The 19678-nt window shown below is 37.1% G+C and overlaps 1 protein-coding gene across 3 annotated transcripts in view; it reads right to left on the reverse strand.

Moving 5' to 3' along the window:
- Window positions 1–19678, reverse strand: part of cadm1b (cell adhesion molecule 1b) — a 205779-nt gene that overhangs the window by 60065 nt on the left and 126036 nt on the right. For all 3 annotated transcript variants that reach the window (XM_065281370.1, XM_065281369.1, XM_065281371.1), the window contains 4 exons: window positions 18796–18942; window positions 6953–7105; window positions 4388–4525; window positions 1052–1210 (listed from right to left, as the gene is read on the reverse strand). In XM_065281370.1, coding sequence (XP_065137442.1) covers window positions 1052–1210; window positions 4388–4525; window positions 6953–7105; window positions 18796–18942 — 597 coding nt within the window. The remainder of the gene's footprint in view (window positions 1–1051; window positions 1211–4387; window positions 4526–6952; window positions 7106–18795; window positions 18943–19678) is intronic.

The raw sequence follows: 19678 nt of genomic DNA on the forward strand, positions 1-19678 counted from the left end.
CATTGCCAGGTTTGGAGTAACATGACAGGGTCTATTATCAAGCAAATGCATAGATCTCGTCCAGGTTAAAGGGACAGTTCAGGCCAATTGTTATTAAATCCTCACCCTTGTGACATTCCAAATTTAATATAAAAGACAAGCTTCACATATTTTAAGGACCTAACCCCTAAGCTGTTCCAAAAATGACCAAAATCTGCACCATAAATACATATGATTATCAATATAACAATAACCATAAAAGTATGTCACAAGCTTTTCAAAGTCTTCTTATATTATAATTATTATTACTATGAAAACGGAGAAACCTAATGCTCAATATGGCTGCTTTGAAGTCCCGCCTTCCAATAATAAGAGCCAATCATCAATCGTTAAAGACTGACGATACAATGGAGCTTACCAGGGGTCGTGCATGCGTAGTAGCTAAAGCAACCTGAAAAAGTGTTTTATTTAGCGCAATATAAGCGTACTTATATTATCATACAGATTTTAAGGTATATAGCTAGTTACTGTCAGTTTTAATTGTTAGAAAGAAATAAGTTTAATTGTGTCTTTAGCAAGCAATTTTAGAAATTTTGCTCTTTTCTCATTCAAGTTCCCTTTAAAGGGATAGCTCACCAAAAAATAAAAATAAGTTTTTCCCAACCTGTATAAATTTATTTTTTCTGATGAACATAAAGGAATATGTTTGTAATCAAGCAGGAAACAGGAGCACCATTGACTTTCATAGTACAATTTTTCCTACTAAGGAAGTCAATGGTGCCCCAAATCTGCTTGGTTACAAACATTTTTCAAAATTTCTTCCTTATATTCAGCAAAACAAAGAAATTTATTCAATTTTGGAACAACTTCAGGGTGAGTCAATGATGACAAAACTTTCATTTATTCGGTGAACTATCCCTTTAAGAAGTGTGAAAACTTCCCTTAATGGAGTATTGTATAGTGTTGTATAGTGTCATATAGACCACACAGGTTTTTTATCATTTTCATTACAGCATGCAAGTGACGAGATCGGATTTAGAGTTTTTTTCCTCATCTCCCACTGGTGACTCACACTGTACTTCCAGATATTTCTGCGCCTGGAAGTCCTTCACGGCTGGGTGGTCAACGATGCAGATGACGGCCACTCCATCGTCCTCCTTAGAGACTCTGAGCCTAAGTCGGCTGGTGACAGTGTACATCCTGTCGTAAAACTCCTCGACAGTCGAGTCACCTGGGGAAGAGCGTGAGAGTGACATGTGAGCCATAACAAGCGAGCTCTCTCCATCTCAGGCTGCTTATAATAACACAGTGTCACACAGAGAGCGAAAGGGTCGGTCGTGAAAACGATATCGTCACCTCCATACAAATTTCACATTCATTTGTTGTGAGAGACCGGTCCGTGTTTAATATAATGTGTAGGGTGCACCCAGAGCCACCTGTATGACGTTGGAGCATCGGATCATAAGCACAGGTTTGTTTGTTACCATTAGGCTTTTCACAGTGTGAATCGTGAGATCAATGTGAAACATTAAACAAGATAACCCAGAGTTTAAAATAACACTGGGTTATACTGAACACTTAGGTTTTCATATTGTATTTACTGCTTTTTAAAAAAAAAAAAAGAACATAAAGTAATTTGGGAAGGAATGGGAAAATGCGGTGAGCAAGATTTGAGCCTGCATCGCCCACTAAATCATACATCTTATGCATGCTTACGATCACTAAAAATAACTATACAAGATTACTTGTCACTATTAAGTGTACTTATGATAAAAAGTCAGGACACATGGCAGTGATGAATTCATAAAGAGCAGCTCAGAGGTCAGAAGTGACATTTAGGGCTACTGCCCATCACGTTAGCCTTCATCCTAAGACAATTTCACATCTCAAGGGCATTGAGCTAATTACAGCACACAGTATAAGCGTTTACTTAGACCTAATGAAGTGGGAAATAATTACAGCTCTGCACTGACCTATACCTCAACTCCCTTTCCTGCTGCTAGTGCATAATAAGACACTAGTACAAAAAATGCTTGGGTTAATGTACATCAGAGACACTTTAAGGCAGGGGTCTAAAACCTTTTGAAGCCCAAGGAACCAGCGATAGATGTATAGTTTGAGAAGGGATCTGCATATTTTTAGTTACTTTTTAAACCTTAACTATTAATGCGTACATTGTACCAGCATTCAAAAGCTTACTTGCTAGTTAGATGTTTATTAAGGTCGCTGAATCAGAAACTCTTATAGGTCCCTTGATCCAGGCTGAAGAAAAGGGGTGACTGGGCTTTAGCCATAGATGGTCCAAATATTACAATAATCTTAAAAGAATCACTTGTTAAAACGAAAAACGTTTCTTTCCGAGTCAAATGGGGCTTGTTTAAGTTTCAATTATGTGTCCACACCAGAGGTTTTCAAACTTTATGAGGGCAAGGACCCCCAAACATGAGGAACCTTATGTGAGGGACCCCCATCCTTAATATAAATATATATAGACGGTTTCAGCAGTAACAACATAAACAAGCTCGGCTTAGAATAAATAACAACAAAGTTCTTTAAACGTAGTTTATTTATATAACAAGCAAAAAAAAACACATAGATTACCTAGGAAACCAAAACATTTGTTATTTTCGACGAGGCATTTGTTCAAGAGATCAGTTTAGCAATTAGTCAGACCATTAAAAAAACAAAACAAAAGTAAAGTTTGCATCCGATGACACCGTCTATACCCTTAAAACAAATGTGTTAAAATAACATTGTGTCTGAGTTAAGTACAACTAGACACGTCTCTGTGTTATTTTTGGAACAACACACTCTGTTGAACACAAAATCAACACAAAATGACACATAATATGTTTAAATAACACATAATGTGTTAAAGAGGATAACATCAAACAAACTGTTAGAAATAAACAACCTTTCTTAGAGTGTTTTTATATATAAATGTATATATGGATATTGTTTTTATACAATAGATAAACAAATAAACATATTTAATTATTAATGTATTTATTTATATTAATTCATTTTTATTTATTTATTTGTATAAAAACATTTAAACATGATATATTTGATATAATAAAAAAAGCATATTTATTCCAAATAGTTGGCTATATGGTAGAATTTTTTATTTTATTTTTGCTTAGTCCTTTTTTCAGAAATTTTCTGGGGAGTCCTATGAACCTTCTGGGGGACCCCTGGTGTACACTGTCAGAAGAAATTGTCAAAATAAATACAACAGTTGTCACTGGAGCTGTACTTTTTTAAGAACTTACAGCTTTGCACTATAAGATTTCATATTACTACCTCAGATCTACATATTGCTACCAAATGTTTACATATCCGTACCTAATGGTACATATTAGGACAGGACCATTTAAAAGGGTCCTGTCCCGGTGACAGCTGGGACATATTTTGACCATATTTTGACCATCGTTTGTACATATTCTAGATTTTTAATTGAAAATTTTCAGCAAATTTGTCAACAATTGTTTTAATGTGCTTTATAAATAAATTGAATTTCATTGCAAAGCCAATAAAAAAGTATTACTAATGCAAAAATGATATTGTATTATACAGTTCAAAATCATTTTTTTGTTTTCTTTAAGTTCAGATTTTTTTGCACAAAAAGTAGTTTGAGATCCAAAAATAATTGGTGGACCCTCAGCAGTGATTTTGAAGACCCTGCTTTCATGGAAAATGAGTTTCATTTTCCAGTCAAGTTATAAAGACTCCCGGCTATGCACTTTCTTGTGTGGTTTCTACCTTGTGATTCGTTGTGTGCTTATGCCAGAGTTCATTTGGCTCAAAGTAAGACAAACGTCAATTAGATGAGCAGTTATTACCCTAATGTGTGCATTTCTGATCCGTCCACTAGTATTTGATCCATCTAACACATGAAAATCTTTCGCCTGAGGCCGCAGCACTTAACAAAATTGCAGTATTTGTAATCCATAAAACGTTGACACGTTGATTAAACGTAGATTTGGTTTAAATATCGCCATATGATCTGCCCGGTTTGCCTCTGTTTCCCCAGGTAGTCCATGTAAATGTTATTCAACAAACCCTCCCTGCTGTCTAATGGAGAAAAGCTGTTTATGAGCACATTAACCAGCCTGAACACTTACTCCTTTATGCCAGCCAGTGCTGTTTTAACCAGCGAGAACTAATATGTGGGCAGCATTTGCCGAGTGGGAGGTAAACAGTTGGAGTTCATTCAAAGCTACTTATTTAAGCTCTACTGAAACCAGAAGAAATCCCTTTTCTGGAGTCCTACATGCCGCACTGTTCCCTGGATTCACCTTGATCAAAAATCATTATTACGTCCGAATCCAAAAACGCAACGTGTTCAGCGAAGATCAGAGAATTGGGTAATCGCTGCAGACTTATCTACTTTGAATCTGAGTCAAACCTTGCAGTGGTTGGTCCCCTTTCATCCATTTGATGGTGGAGGCAGGTTTGCTGCCCATGGCGGTGCAGGTTATCTCAGTCTCGTTCCCCTCGCTAACAATTTCCTCCCGGGACTCTAAGATTGGGTTGCCTGGTGGAACTGGAAGAAGATCAACAGCAGGATTAGAGATGGTGCGGGCAGCTCTTCCATGTAGATCAATGTTTGTATCTGTGTCCACGCTGAAGGACAAACTGCTATTTTACTAAGATCTGCTGATGAGTATCGAAAAGTTAAATGTGAAAATGTAAAAGTATATGATGGGGTTTGTTCTCATATTGTTCTTTGCAATAAGTAACGTTAGCCTACATCATGCAGCGCATAGTGTTCATATAGGATGCCCAGAAGAAAACTATATGCTATGAAGTTGCTTTTTCATAGCTCAAGAGACTTTATTAGATTCTCAGTTATGTTCATTTAAGTGTCAGCTTTACCCTACATGTTTCTCTAAAAGAGAAATGAAAAAGGCACAAATGAGGCAACTGTAGGCATACAGTAGAATGTAAAACTTTTATAACTTATTGAAGAATTTGGCTTAAAGGTCACCTATTATGCAAAATCCACTTTTACAAGGTGTTTGGACATAATGTGTGTTGGCAGTGTGTGAACACAACCACTCTACAATGAAAAAAATCCCACTCCTTGTTTTTGAATCCCCATTCAACCAAAGCAGTCTCATTAAACATGCTGTTTTGATTCTCTTATCAATGCGATGTCACATTGATAAAGCCCTGCCCACTTACAGTCCTGCATTACCATAGTTTCCCACCTAAGTAAGATGTACTCTGTCCACAATAGATACTATTGTCTCAGACTGTATTAATCAGATCTATTTTAACTGAAAGCGCTCACTGTCTGTTTGTAAAGGGAGTGAGATGCTGTGGCTCATTTGCATTTAAAGGTACAGACATTAAAACAAGGCGTTTTTGCTCCCACCCAAATAGGGTGGATTTCCAGGTCTGGCGGTACCACTTTAAGCATAGCTTAGCACAATTCATCGAACCTGATTAGATCATTAGCACTGCGCTGAAAAATGACCAAAGAGTTAAAAGTTATAAAGGGGACTATTTTCGGGTGCTGCGTAATATAATTGCGCCTGCTGCAGTCATGGTAAGCAGCAAAGTCCTTGATTATTACGTCAGAATGAGAGTATAGTTTCTAGCCATATCTATCAGAAGAGTCAAGTTTTAAATAGAAAAAAAACTGAAACTCTTTGGTCATTTTTAGCACGATGCTAACGGTCTAATCAGATTCAATATATTATGCTAAGCTATGCTAAAAGTGGTACCGCCAGACCCAGAGATCAGCTAAATGGATTCCAAAGCAGTAAAACTCAAATGTTTAACTCTAAAAGAGCTGGAAAATTTGCATATTTTCAAAAAAAGTCGCGTTGATCGACCGCATTCGTCATCAAGGTTTCGGGTTAAATTTCAGAAAAGCAACCATTACATTTCAAGGTAAGAATGAAACTACAATGATTGTATGTCTTAAAATAAATCTTAATTTTCTAAAGTATTTAACTGAAATGTGAGAACCTCGATGACGTATGCGGTCGAGCAACGTGACTTCCGGAGAACGAAACCCAAAATCCTATTCGGCACGTCTCTGACGGAACTGGCATGAATGGCCACCCTACCATAGCTAGATCATAACAACAAACCAGCAGGCCTGAAGCTAAATCTTAACTGCTTATTCTTTTTCATACATACTTTATATTTCTCATTTGTGCAATTGTTTCCCATTTAGGTTTTGTTGCAATAAATTACACCCTACTGCTTATATATATTACACGTGGGTGTTTAGAGGAGATATGTCAGGGGTTTAGAGCAACACCATTATGTTCAATTTCTGATACAGAAGACCTCAATCTCTAAAGTTTGTAGCTGGTCAAGAGGTGTCTGCCTGTAAAAGCTTCTGTACATTTCAGTGGTCTGTTTGTGTATTCTGACATGGCCGTAACCACTCTCAATTGACAAGATGTTTATCTCATTGTTTTACTATTTTCATGCAGAGAACCGATGACACATTATCTCATGTGGTGCTTTGCCGATGGTATTAAATCGTTTCTGTGAAAGCTGCTGTTGGAGTGACTCTTTTTCTAATATCTAGCCTCATATGCTTTCATGTCCCATGGTTAGGAGACCATGCTGTGATGGAATGCATATTCTTAAAAAAAACCTCACATTCAAAATTCCATTCAGTTCTGTCCAAACACGCTACATAATAAACCTCAAAGCGTTTGCGTCAATCGAGGAAAGAGCTTCACAACTGCACAAAGCTAACGCTCGATGTAGCCTTTTCAACATCTAAGAGGAATTCGATCAATATTCCCGCCAAAAGCGATCCACTAATATCAATAGAGCAACATCTGTTCCATTTTGTATTCCCGGCGTTGTTGGAAAAGACATGAGAGGAATTGGTTGATATTGTGTCACGGTGAGATTCAATTAGTCAAGTTCAACTGAGTGAAAGAATCAAAGAGGTGGATCAATAATCATGATTTTAGGATTCAGAAGGAAAACGTCATACCCAACACGGTGATTTCTGCGTAGGCTTCCTGCGGAGGGTCAGTGTAGAGCTGGCACACGTACCTTCCCTCGTCGGACAGTGATACGTTGGACAACGACACCAGAAGCTCATTGTCTGAGAAGTTAACCAGCTGAAACCGGCTGTCCTTCAAGGCTGACAAAACAGAAGCGTGAAGAGTGAGTTATACAGCCGTGACTGAGCAATGACAACTCCAGATGATGGTCGCTACAGGACGTAGTCAATTCGACCAATATGCTACATCGTAAGGTTTGGGGGATTGTTTCACTAAAATCTCAAAATTGTGTCATTGCTCATTTACCCTAATGTTGATCCAAGCTTGTGCCACTTTGGAAGGTGTGAACAAATCTAGTACAATACTTTAAAGGGGACCTATCTTAAGACTTTTTAAGATGTCAATTAAAATGTTGGTGTCCCCAAAATATATACGGGAAGTTTGTAATCAAAATATCATATAGATAATTTATTATAACATGTTAAAATTGCCACTTTGTAGGTGTAAGCAAAAATGTACAATTGGGTGTGTCCTGTGAAATGCAAATGAGTTGATCTCTGCACTAAATGGCAGTGCTGTGGTTGGATAGTGCAGATTAAGGGGCGGTATTATACCTTTTGACATCACAAGGGGAGGCAAATTTCAATGGTTTAACATAACCAAGTTACTGGGTTGATCTTTTTAGGTTGATAGAAGCACTGGGGACCAAATTATAGCACTTAAACATAGAAAAAGTCAGATTTTCATGATATGTACCCTTTAAATTCGAAATGAAACCAATTTCTTTTTTTAGCTTTTAGTATGAAAATGTTAGTCTATAAATATGAATATTTAGGATGATTATTTTAGTGTGCTGCAAAAAATTGACAAAACTCCAAATTTGAAAGTAAGAGGGGCCACTTGATATGCCCCATCCTAACTTTCTGTTCAAGTGGAAATTACATCAACACTTCCAAAAAGGCTGCACCTTTTAAGGTTCTTCAGTTGGTTTTTAATCGTCTTTTGTGTTTAGGGTTCCCACACCTTAGTTAACTTCAAATGCAAGAACCTTTCAAGGACTTTCCAGGTCCAATACCCTCAAATTCAAGGACTAAATGTGGGGACACATTTCAAGTGAGAGCAAGGTTACATCGTGTTACCTTTTAAGATACATTGTTACAGTTCCCTTTTGAGGGAACTCGCGCTGCGTCACTGCGGTGACACTTAGGGGACGCCTCCAGGGGTAAGTGTGTCTGAAAGTGTATATCAAATTCAACCAATGGTGAGGCTTAACGACAAAGACAGGGTGACACGGGAGCCGGAAAGTATATCGCTATCTGAAATATTGCCAAAGACGGCATTACAGGGACGCAGGAAGTTTGGAATGGGAGACGCAGCGTCTCGTTCCCTTCTCAGAGAACAACAGTTACAGTACATACGTAACCCGAGACGTTTTCATGTGTCAAATACAATTATGCAAAAAAGCATTTTGGTATGAATCAACATCCGCATACAGAAGATATAAGCATTTAAAGCAAACAGTTTAGCACGTGTGCTTAATATATATTTTTTCCAGAAAACTTCTTGCATAAAATAGATTCAAGCATTTTTAATGACCTGTACTGTATCTATGTATGTATATTTTCAAAAACTTCCCAGGGCCTTGAATTTTTCCCCCCAGATTTTCAAACTTTCAAAGATTTCAAGGACCTGTGGTAACCCTGTGTGTTGAAGAAACTAAATACAAGTTTTGAAAAGCATGAGAGTATGTAAATCAAGAATTTAAATTTATTGACTGAGCTATTCTTTTAAATGAGTGGGCTCATCCAGTAAATAAAGCTGACCTGTTGAAGTAAAAAATCTCAGGAGCCTTAACTGCATTCAGAAGCCCCCTTCCTAAGAAGAACGATGAGGCCGACTTGTTTCGAACAGAAAGACGTAGATTTAAAAGAATGATTTTGTTAAAACTCAGGCTGAATTGCAATCGATGTGGTGAGTTTTTGCACTATGCATCAAACAGTTCCATGACTTTAGACTTAAGGTAATGCTGGAGGGCTGCAATTTTCTCTATATCGGCACAGTACATCTCTAGAAGTGAATATGAGAAAGATAAATCTCTGAAAAGCCAGCCTTCACATGAACAGGGCTCATTAGAGTGCATTAGAAATTCTTAAGCATTAGAGCTTGTAAGGGGCTGACAGTAAGTGAATGTGATTGTTTCGTGTCCCAGCTGGTTTGAGCTAATCTTTAGCGCTGCCTAGTCCGCTATCCCAAACTGACACACTGTCTGGAATATAAAAGGAAAGGGGCTACAGGAATTTACATTAAAACAAGAACTGGATTGTCATGTAAAAATGTGTCCTACTATTTTTGGAGGGCTCTTAAAAACTCAGAATAGTTGCTGGTGAGAGTAGTTTTTCACAACCTGGAGTCCATGTGCCCCCCTAGGGTGTACAGGAGGGGCACAGGATTTTATACTTTATTTATGATAGAGGGTTGGGGGACTCAGATTGACATATGTACATGGAGGGGTGGGGCAAGGATAAAGGTTGAGAATCACTCTCCTTGATGACTGTCATGAGTCACATGTCACTTACGGCTTCAATATTTGTCTGCATTTGAAAGTAAGTGCCCATGTGCAAAGATGGTACATTTAAAACCAGAATTCAATTGGCACATTGTGCCAACTAGCCTAGGATTGCTTTAAATGCCTTAAAGTCTGATATTAAATGTGTTCTCAGTTGTATGTTGTCACACCACAGAAAAATGTGATATTAACCAAAGTCGTGGGCTTTAAAAGTATTAAAATTTTGCTCATTTCAGTGCACTAATAGGCAAGTTCACCACAAGAGTGACAAAAATATCCTCGAACAGGGAAATGTAATTTAGCGAATATCATTAAGCCTTGAGAAAATTAAAATGACAATTTCTTCAGGCATCACAGTTAAAGTCACTTTTTAATTCTGAATTATTCTTAAAAGGCTTTATAGAGCAGCTCATCCGTAAGTGACGGCAAATGAGAATAGCAGTCTGAATGTAATGTGATAAAAGCGTAGCTATCGCTCCAAGCTGGCAAAAATAAACCACCGTTGAATCATAAAGCCAATATATAGCCAACCACCGGATACAATATATCATCAGATTGTATCCACACGTGCTATACTGTATATCCCATGGACACATTCACACACCTGTCATTTTGAATGCACAGCCATCTGTGCTGAAGGAATAAAACTGTGAATTGTCCAAGTGGTCATACTTTCCACAAACAGAACTGGCAGGCCAGTAAACATTAGAGGGAATAATACATTACAACATTAAAGAGATTGAAGGCTGAGCATCCCTCCAGTCACATCCATAGAAATAATGTCAGAGCTTGCGGCTAGAGCTCCATCTCAATCTCTCTCTCTCTCTGCATGTCTGTCTTATTTTTGTCTGTCTATCTGTCCATCCTTCTGCCCTAAACCTCTCACCATATCTTGTCTTTCTCTCTCACATAACAACTATGAAAGCTCATGTCAGGTGTAGTTGGCACTAAAATACATCCACTATACTGTAGGAGAATTAGCAACCACTAAGAAAATCATTAAATTAGATAAAGTCATGACAAAATTATAACCTGACCTTTTACTCACTTGAATGTTAACGTGAACATTGAATGAGTACAATATACTTTGCAAATGTATAATATTACATCACTGTATTTATTTTAAGAGTATAAAATTTCCCTGAAGCTATGAAATCCTGGCCAGTAGGTCAAATAGCACCAAACTTTAACTGAAAGCGGCACATATGGTCATGCATAAATAAAGAACATGCATTAATGAGAATGCATTAAACAGCTTTCATCCTGAAACCAAATGGTAACAAAAGGACCCAACGCATAAACACATGTGAGAGAGGCTACAGATATTTTAAATATTGGTTGTCAAAATGTGCAATGCTGTTGACTATTAGTCTAGAATGTTTACAAAAAAATGTAACATTTACTTGCAAGGATGAAACTGAAATAAGGAAAATCTACATGCTAAAATATTTACTTAAGCCACATATGGGATCCTACGGAGCCCCTAAGGGGACATGGAGCAAAACTTTCATGTGCTCACGCGTAACTTTCTTGTGCTCACACGAAACCTTCATGGGCAGATTTTTTTTTAAAGTTTAGTTTCACGTGCTCACGTGAAGCTATCGCGCGAGCACGTGAAACTATCGCGTGCTCACCTGAAACTATAGCACACGATAGTTTCATGCAAGCATGCGAAACTAAACTTAAAAAAAATCTGCACATGAAGGTTTTGCGTGAGCACATGAAAGTTTCACGTGAGCACATGAAAGTTTCACGTGAGCAAATGAAACTAAACTTTAGATTTTTTTACTCCAATGTCACCTTAGGGGCTCGGTAGGATCCTACGGAAGCCGAGAGAGGACATGCACTATTATTATTTTTGCTTGCTTGTTTTCTCGTGATCACGACTTAATATCTCGTTATCTTGAGATAACAAAAGTTGTATTCTCGTGATCACGGCTTAATTTTCTCATGATCTCGTCATCCTGACATGATAATCCAAATGTCATAATGTAATTTCCTTTCCATAATACTTAGTGTATTTTGAAGTGGACTGCTAATGCATATGAGTTGGGGTCTTCGCCGTTACCACACGTGTAGCTAATGTGTAGCCGATAGACTTAATAAATAAATAAAGTTGGATGGTTCACGTTCGTGAATTTAGGTAACATCTCTTAATACTGTACATCAGTGGCGGCTGGTGACTTCTTTTTTTGTAGCGCACGATGCGAAGTTCGTCACAACATGTATGTAGCTTGTCATGTGTGTGGTTCGTCATTTCAAAATATGTGTTCTGCGCTTTGAGAGATCGTGTGTGCATCACGTGTCATGCCAAAATAAGTGCCTGCTGCCTTGAACTTGAACTTGAAAAGAGACGCTTGCGTTTATACTCGCATAATCTCATGCATAATCAAAGTTTACTGTTAAGGAAATGTCTTGCGTGTATTTTGGGAACGTGAGCGTCTCTTTTATCATAAACAGTTTTGACGCGTGTGCAGCAGGCACTTATTTTGACAAAACACATGATGCACACAGGATCTCTCCACACGCAGGACACATATTTTGGAAAAGGGAACCGCACACGTGACAATCCGAACACTTATTTTGAATTAGCGCATCCTCGGTAGAGCAGTCACCAGCCGCCACTGCTGTACATGTTTCTATCTTCAAAAGTATTAAACAGTTTCATGAAATCAGAAAAAAGACTAGTTTATTTAAATAAATATCAAAAAAGTGTGCATTATAGCTGACAACCACATAAACACGTTGGTTTTGTGACTGTTGGTCGACTTTAAGTCATTTCATTTAAATGCTGTTAAAAGTATAAACGTGTATATTATTGAGTGACTTAAAGACGGTCCCTAAATTCACCACTGTAAAACTCAAAATATTGACAAATCTATTTCATCTTGAGCGAATCTCTGATCCAAGTAAAATCTCATTTGTTCATCCATGCTAATTTAGCAAAATAGGCTTTTGCTGTTTACAAACAAAACAACACGATCTATCGAGTACACGTAGCTTTAATCACATCTCAAGAATACAACTTTTGTTATGTCGAGATCACGAGAAAACATCTTTTGTTATCTCAAGATAACGAGAAATTAAGTGGTGATCACGAGAAAACAAGCAAGAAAAAAATAATAATAGTGCATAGCCTCTCTCGGCTTCCGTACTATGGAGAGATAAGCCAACAATTGTACACGTGCAGTGCATTTAAGATAAATGTCACAAATTACTGTACCTCTCACATCTATGTGCTGCAGATCTGGTTTGTTATCATGAGGGATTGATATCTCAGTTAGAAAAATGGAGAATGATTCATGGAAGGGAATGTGGAGTTGATTTCCACACATTAGCCAAAATAGGTTGGGATCGCGGGTCAGACCATCACTTAGAAGCTCATCAAGACACTTATTTAGCAGCGGATGCAAGATTATATGCTATGCATGCAGAGCGCCATTGAGGTTCTAAACAATCTCAAGGCTGGCATCTAAACGGCCCGTTCTGAGCTTTCTAATCAGCCTGACACAATTACACCCCGTCACTCAATTATTGAAAAGGACCTTGTCAACAATGCAATGCCTTGCTGCTCTTTAAATGATAAGAGACAGGCTCGGTCGTGCCACGGAGTCACATTATGAATTTGCATGGGGCTGCCGGGCCAGTTCAATGAGTAAATTTAAAACGTGTTAGCTGTCAATTGCAGAGTAAAACACTTGCTGTCCTGAAATTGTTTATGAGCATCTTGAATCATGTCTGGTACCTTTTAAACAGATTATAAAGACTTTGAATGTGTCTTAAAAAAAAAAAAACGTTTCTGTTTTATTCTGTTGAGTTTACTCTATCCAACCTTAACCTTTAGAAAAGCAGCTGAAGGGTGGTAGATGAAGCCACATGATGCTAAACGATGCCATAGAAGAACCAGTTTTGGCTATGCTTGCATAGAGTTTTTTTTTTTCAGACTATAAAAAGTAAGAAAGAAATGTTTTATTAAACTTTTGTTTAAAAGGTTCTTTGGGCACCAAAAATGTGATATTATTTCTAAGAAAATGTTTAGCTTTATTTCTAAGAGTCAATGACACATCAAGTAAACACAAATTAGTCATTCAGACAACCCACCGATTGACTAATTTTCAAAATACATTCACTGTGAAAATAAAAAGTTGACTTAACTTCAATTTCAAGGCACAGCTTTTTTGAGTTTTGGGTGATGTAGTTCACTTAACTCAATTTCCTGACTTAACTGTCATTAAAGGTGCAGTGTGTAATTTTTTGAAGGATCTCTTGACAGAAATGCAAAATAATATACAAAACTATATTATCAGGGGTGTATAAAGACCTTTCATAATGAACCGTTATGTTTTTATTACCTTAGAATGAGACGTTTTTATCCTCATACACAGAGGGTCCCCTTACATGGAAGTTGCCATTTTGTGTCACCATGTTTTTTTACAGAAGCTGTTAACGTACAAACTTTTTTACTAAGTTATCTTCAACGGTGATATGTTTGTCCTGTGGCGGCTTTTCAAAAGCTAAGGGTGAGCTGTAAACTGAGCTGTTGGTTGCAATTTGCAACCTCACCACTAGATGCCACTAAAATGTACACACTGCACCTTAAAGTGTCATTCGCTCAATTATGTAATTTTTAATGCAAAGATGATATTGTTTGAGATGTCTTTGTCATGCAACCCTGTATTACGAAATTACGTACCTATAGTCACATAATTTTGTGAGTGTTTTCCATGAAACGTTGTTCCGCCTTTTTGCGTGAATATGTCACATATTTCTGTGAACGTGTCACTGTCACGTATTTGTTATTCAACTGTTTTGTCCTATTTTCAAACCATTGATGCTTCGGTTTAGGGTTAGATTTGGTGTTTGCGTTAGGATATCACTTTAAGTATTGGTTTATACCTTTTTTTCATTATTTATATTTTATAATTTTTGATTTTTTTAACGATTGTCGCCTGGCATTAGGGTTAGAGTTTGTTTAGGTAAGGATGCCATTTAGGGATGTAACAAATAACCGTGCAACTGCACGTTTTCTCAGTGAAATTGAATGAATTACAGTGAAATCCCGGCACATACGAATGCCAGGGGGCGCTCTCATGCAGAAACTCATTTTGTGCCACAGAAGAATATTTTGAATGATTTTGTTTTACTTTTTTAAATGCACGTTATAAACTACTCCGACTCATAATGATTTTAGATTGATAAGGACTTCTTACTGACCAAATGCCATAGTATACGCACAAGCTGTGCATACAGCACATAATCGCAGCCTTGCGATTCAGATTCGGTTTCAGATAAATTTTTAAATGGGACACACAGTTAATCGTTGCATCCCTAATGTCATTTTATGTAAATCTAGCCCTAAACCGAAGCGACAATTGTAAGAAAATAGGACAAAACAGTTGAGTAACAAATACGTGACAGTGACACGTTCACAGAAATACGTGACATGTTCACGCAAAAAGGAGGAAAAACGTGTCAGTGTCACGGAAAACACTCACAAAATTATGTGACTATAGACAAGTTTTTGAGCCGTTTCCGGTCTACGTCTTAAACTCCTCCCATCTATGCAACTCACTTCCGTTCTCGCGGGCTGGGTTTGTTTTGCTAGCAAGCTCTGTTGTGCTTACAAAGCACTGATATCGCAGTGACAAAGAGGATATAACAACATTGCAACATGAACAAAAGTGGTTCGGGAACAACGTGTGCTGTAGTAATTGAAAACATTCGAGAAAGCACCTGAACGAGTGGTTAGATAGAGAGTGCTACGACCACAAACCAGCTACGAAGAGGAAATGTCCATGCGCTCCATTGTTTACATTTTTTCGCAAGCCTGATACCGACTCGGAATCAAGGGCCTGGCTGAAGGCATTGAATCTAAAGAAACCACCCCGCAACGTTTTTGTTTGTTCGTATCACTTTGTTGACCGAAAACCTACCAAGGATAATCCTTTCCCAGAGTTGTGGTTGGGATACCATCGCACTCCCCAGCCAAAGAGGCGTCAACTCACCCAGCGGACCACTGCCTCCCCCCAGATAAAGAAACGCAGACTTGAATCTGAGGGTAAGTTTAGCAACTGTAGCTATGAAGCTGACAATACAGTAAATTATGAAGAAGTTGTCATATAATAATTGTGCTACCGGTATTTTGCTAGTGTTGACACGTTCATATAAACAGTACCTAACAGCTGCCTCAAAAAAAAAAACAGCAAAAGTAATGATTATGAATATGTATAAAATTTCAATGAGACATTTTCATGAGCCTTATGTTGTGATTATCTATTGTCTGTCTGCTATATTTTCTTTTTATTTATTAAATCAAGTAATTTGGTTAATGAACAAGTGCAAAAATGCAACACAAAAAAAACCATCACAAAAGACAAACCATCATGGATTTACAGCGTTTTGGAAAGAAATAAAATATAGGCCTAGATTACAATTTTCAAATAATCAAGTTACCTTCCACAGGATCGCAGCTGAGTGGGAACAAGATCTCCCTGGTCCAGCAACACACGTACATCCCGCAGTTTTGACTTCTCCAGCTTCAGTTACAAGCACCCAACCATTATGCCACGCATTGTTCAAACACTGGCTAGGCTCTACATATGCTTTCAGATAAACAAAACGACCATGTCTGTATGACATGACACAACCGACTTTGTTGCTGTGCAGATATTGATATGCCTCGGAGGATTTCAGATTGTCCATTGCTTTTACGTCTATTGCCATGGACTGCAAGAAGTAGGAGCAAATCTTGCTGTATGTTATGCTGGGCCACGTCGTCATGTTATCCTCCCAGTTCTGCACTGAATTCGGGTGGGGGAGAGTAACGCCATCTCCAGACAAAGTGGTAGAACTGTGTTCCCAAACTAGCATCGACATCTCTGTGTTTACACCGGCAGACAATACACTAACCGCATCGAAATCGCTGTGTTTACACCGGCAGACAAGGCGCAAACCACTTCCGGCGGAAATGAAATGCATATGTGTAGAGTAATGGCGCCCCCCACGATTTGGCGCATAAACTTGTCTATAGGTATGTAATTTCATGATAATGGGTTGTGTCATGACAACTTGATATTAACCAATACATCATAACTTCTGTACATAAAGATAGCAGATACATTTTCAACATTAAAAACTACCTAGCTTTATGGGTTAACATTACATTAAACTGTCATGTGGTTGGTTTTGACATTGGCTGTAATAAGGCCATTATAATTGTGTCTGACCACTTTTTAACAGTGAAACAAATTGAACTTGCCATTAAAATGTCATTAAGTGTTAATACCCTGTCAAGTAGTTTTATAACAGCGTCATGAATGTTTTTCTTGACCTCAACTACAGTGGTACAAATTGAACTTGTTATTATTATGTAATTAAGTGTAAATACTCTGTCAAATAATTTAAAAACAGCATCATAAATATTTTTCTAGACCTCAACTACAGTGGTAAAATTGAACTTGTAATTAAAATGTCATTAAGTGTTATTACTCTGTCATAATAGTTTTATAACAGCATCATGAATATTCTTCAGTTCATAGTGTTTTTTTCTTCAATTTCCTTCAGGTGTTAAAGAAATAAAATCAATCATCCAATGATAATAATAATACTAATTAAAATGTATACAATTATTTTTTATTGCATTTGAAGACAGATTCACCTAAAATTAAATGAAAACGGTAAAATTAAGCCATGCACCATTGGGTCCATATCGCTGCAAAATAGTTAATTTAATGTTAACTAAATTAAATTAATTCTATTTTTTGTTCATTTTTGCTTCTATGTCAGAAAATTTCAGAACCCTTTGTGTGAGGAAGAACAAGTTCTGTTAGTTGTCAGTTTTTTATCTATTGTGCACATACATAAAGATAAATATAATCGTTTGACGTGTCTGTTTATTAACAATTAGTATTAACATGTAGGGGCGGTTTCCCGGACAGGGATTAGACTATAGTCCTAGACTAAAATAAATGTACTGTAAGAGCTGTCCAACCTGAAAACAACTCGCACTGACATATCTTAAAATACATCAGTGCCCCTGTTTTTTTCATTTTCAGTGGCGACGCCTAAATTATCATGCCTAAAAGATTTATGACAAGTTACAGTATGTTGTCTTGGTAGTGTCAAGTTGTCATGACAAGTTATATGATGTATTGGTTTATGTCAAGTTGTCATAACAAAGATATCTCAAACAATGTCATCTTTGCATTTAAAATGACTTAACTGAGCGAATGACACTCAGTTGTCATAAATGGGCATAAAATCTCCTTCATATTCATGACACGTGTCATGTCATGATTATTAAGGCCTCATGTTAGTCTTATGAACACCCCTTAAAGTTAAGTGTCACAAAAAAATTATATAATGACCCCCTTCAACAAAAAAATCTTTACAGTGTAAGTTGCTTTATTATCTTTGTTGGAAGAACATGTTGTTGTTTTGTATGAAAAATAATAACACCATTCTTTAATTTCAGCAGTTATGTTGACACCCACCAGGTACACCACAAAAAAGATTTGTTGGTTCAACTTAAAAAAGTAAGTTACATGGTTGCCTTACACTTTTGAGTTAATGTAACTTAAAAAATATTAGTTAACTCAAATAATTGGTGTAATAATGTTAATATATAATAAGATTTTTAAGGCAACCAAGTAACTTACTTTTTTAAGTTAAAGCAACGCTTTTACAGTGTACATTTGAAAAAAATTGTCAAATGTAAACCCGCTGACACAGTACCTTTCAAAAGAGCTGCTAATATGTACCATTATATGTATTTATTTGTTAGCAATATGAACCTTTGGGGTACTAATATGAACTCTTTAGGTGCAAAGCTGTATACTTTATGAAAGGTTATAGCCACAGTGACTGCCGAATTTATTTATTTTTTTGACAGTGTAGGCAGGGGTGTATTTCTGGAGGGATGGAGGAAGTAACCCCTCATAGTCAAAACTAGTAATTGCTTGTTCATGTAAAGCTGCTTTGGAATAATGAACAATTGTAAAAAGCACTATAAAAATAAAATGGATTTGAACAACCACCCGATATTAATATAGTTATTAATGAATAAATATGTACAGTTGACACTTCAACTTGCAAATGCTTAAAACCAAATCTACACCTGTGCCTGTAGGTAAGGATTTTTGTATCTAATATAATTCAGTTACAGGAGTTGACATTCAGATGTTACATGTAATTTATGGGTAGATGGGTGAGTAAAATTATGCACAAAACTTTCTTCACAATTATATTTACTCTACAAATACTTACGTCTCACATCTCTGAAGTAGATGGTCTGTCTGTTGGGGTTGAGCAGCTGAATGACAGAGTCGTCGTTGTTTTTCACCCGACAGCTGATAATCGCCATCTCGCCCTCCACCACCGAGACATTATTCGTCACCAGGTTCTGACCCTGCACTGGAACCCAGAGAAAACATTAAAAATGCCTTACAACAGCAATACATCAGTGAGGTTATTACATACGGCATGTGTTATCACAATCTGGATTGTAATTACAATGCATCGGCAAAACAACATTTTTCTCATTTGCTTGTTGCCTTGGAATTCAGTGAGAGAGGCAATTGTGATACTCAGAAAAAATAAATAAAATAAAAATACTATTACAATTCAGATCCTGTTTCATTCTCTTCTTGTATCATGAAATTGTAAAGTCAAGGCTGAATAGATGACTGCCATGATAATGTGAATCCTCATGTGAAATCCAGGGAATACTGATGTTTTTAGGTATAATCTGAATCTGTGTTTTATTAAACATTGGCTGTCAATTATAAAATCAAACAATAGGTCACACTTTAGTTTAGGGTCCAAATCTTACTATTAAAGGCGGGGTGCATGATCTCTGAAAGCCAATGTTGACATTTGAAATCACCAAAACAAACACGCCTCTACCCCAATAGAATCTGGACCTTCTTTTGATAGACCCCCCTACACATACGCAAAACAGGCAACAATGTCGGTTAGTAGACACGCCCCTTACTGCTGATTGACTACAAGTGTGTTTTGGTACTCACTCGATTCCCTTTTAAAAAATGTTTTTCAAAAATCATGCACCCCGCCTTTAACTATTACTTTTCCTAAAAGGTAGTTGTCAAGTTTAGGTGGGAACACTCTCAGAAAATAAGGTACAAAAATT

Source organism: Paramisgurnus dabryanus, chromosome 8, assembly GCF_030506205.2.
Source record: "Paramisgurnus dabryanus chromosome 8, PD_genome_1.1, whole genome shotgun sequence".
Lineage (NCBI taxonomy): Eukaryota > Metazoa > Chordata > Actinopteri > Cypriniformes > Cobitidae > Paramisgurnus > Paramisgurnus dabryanus.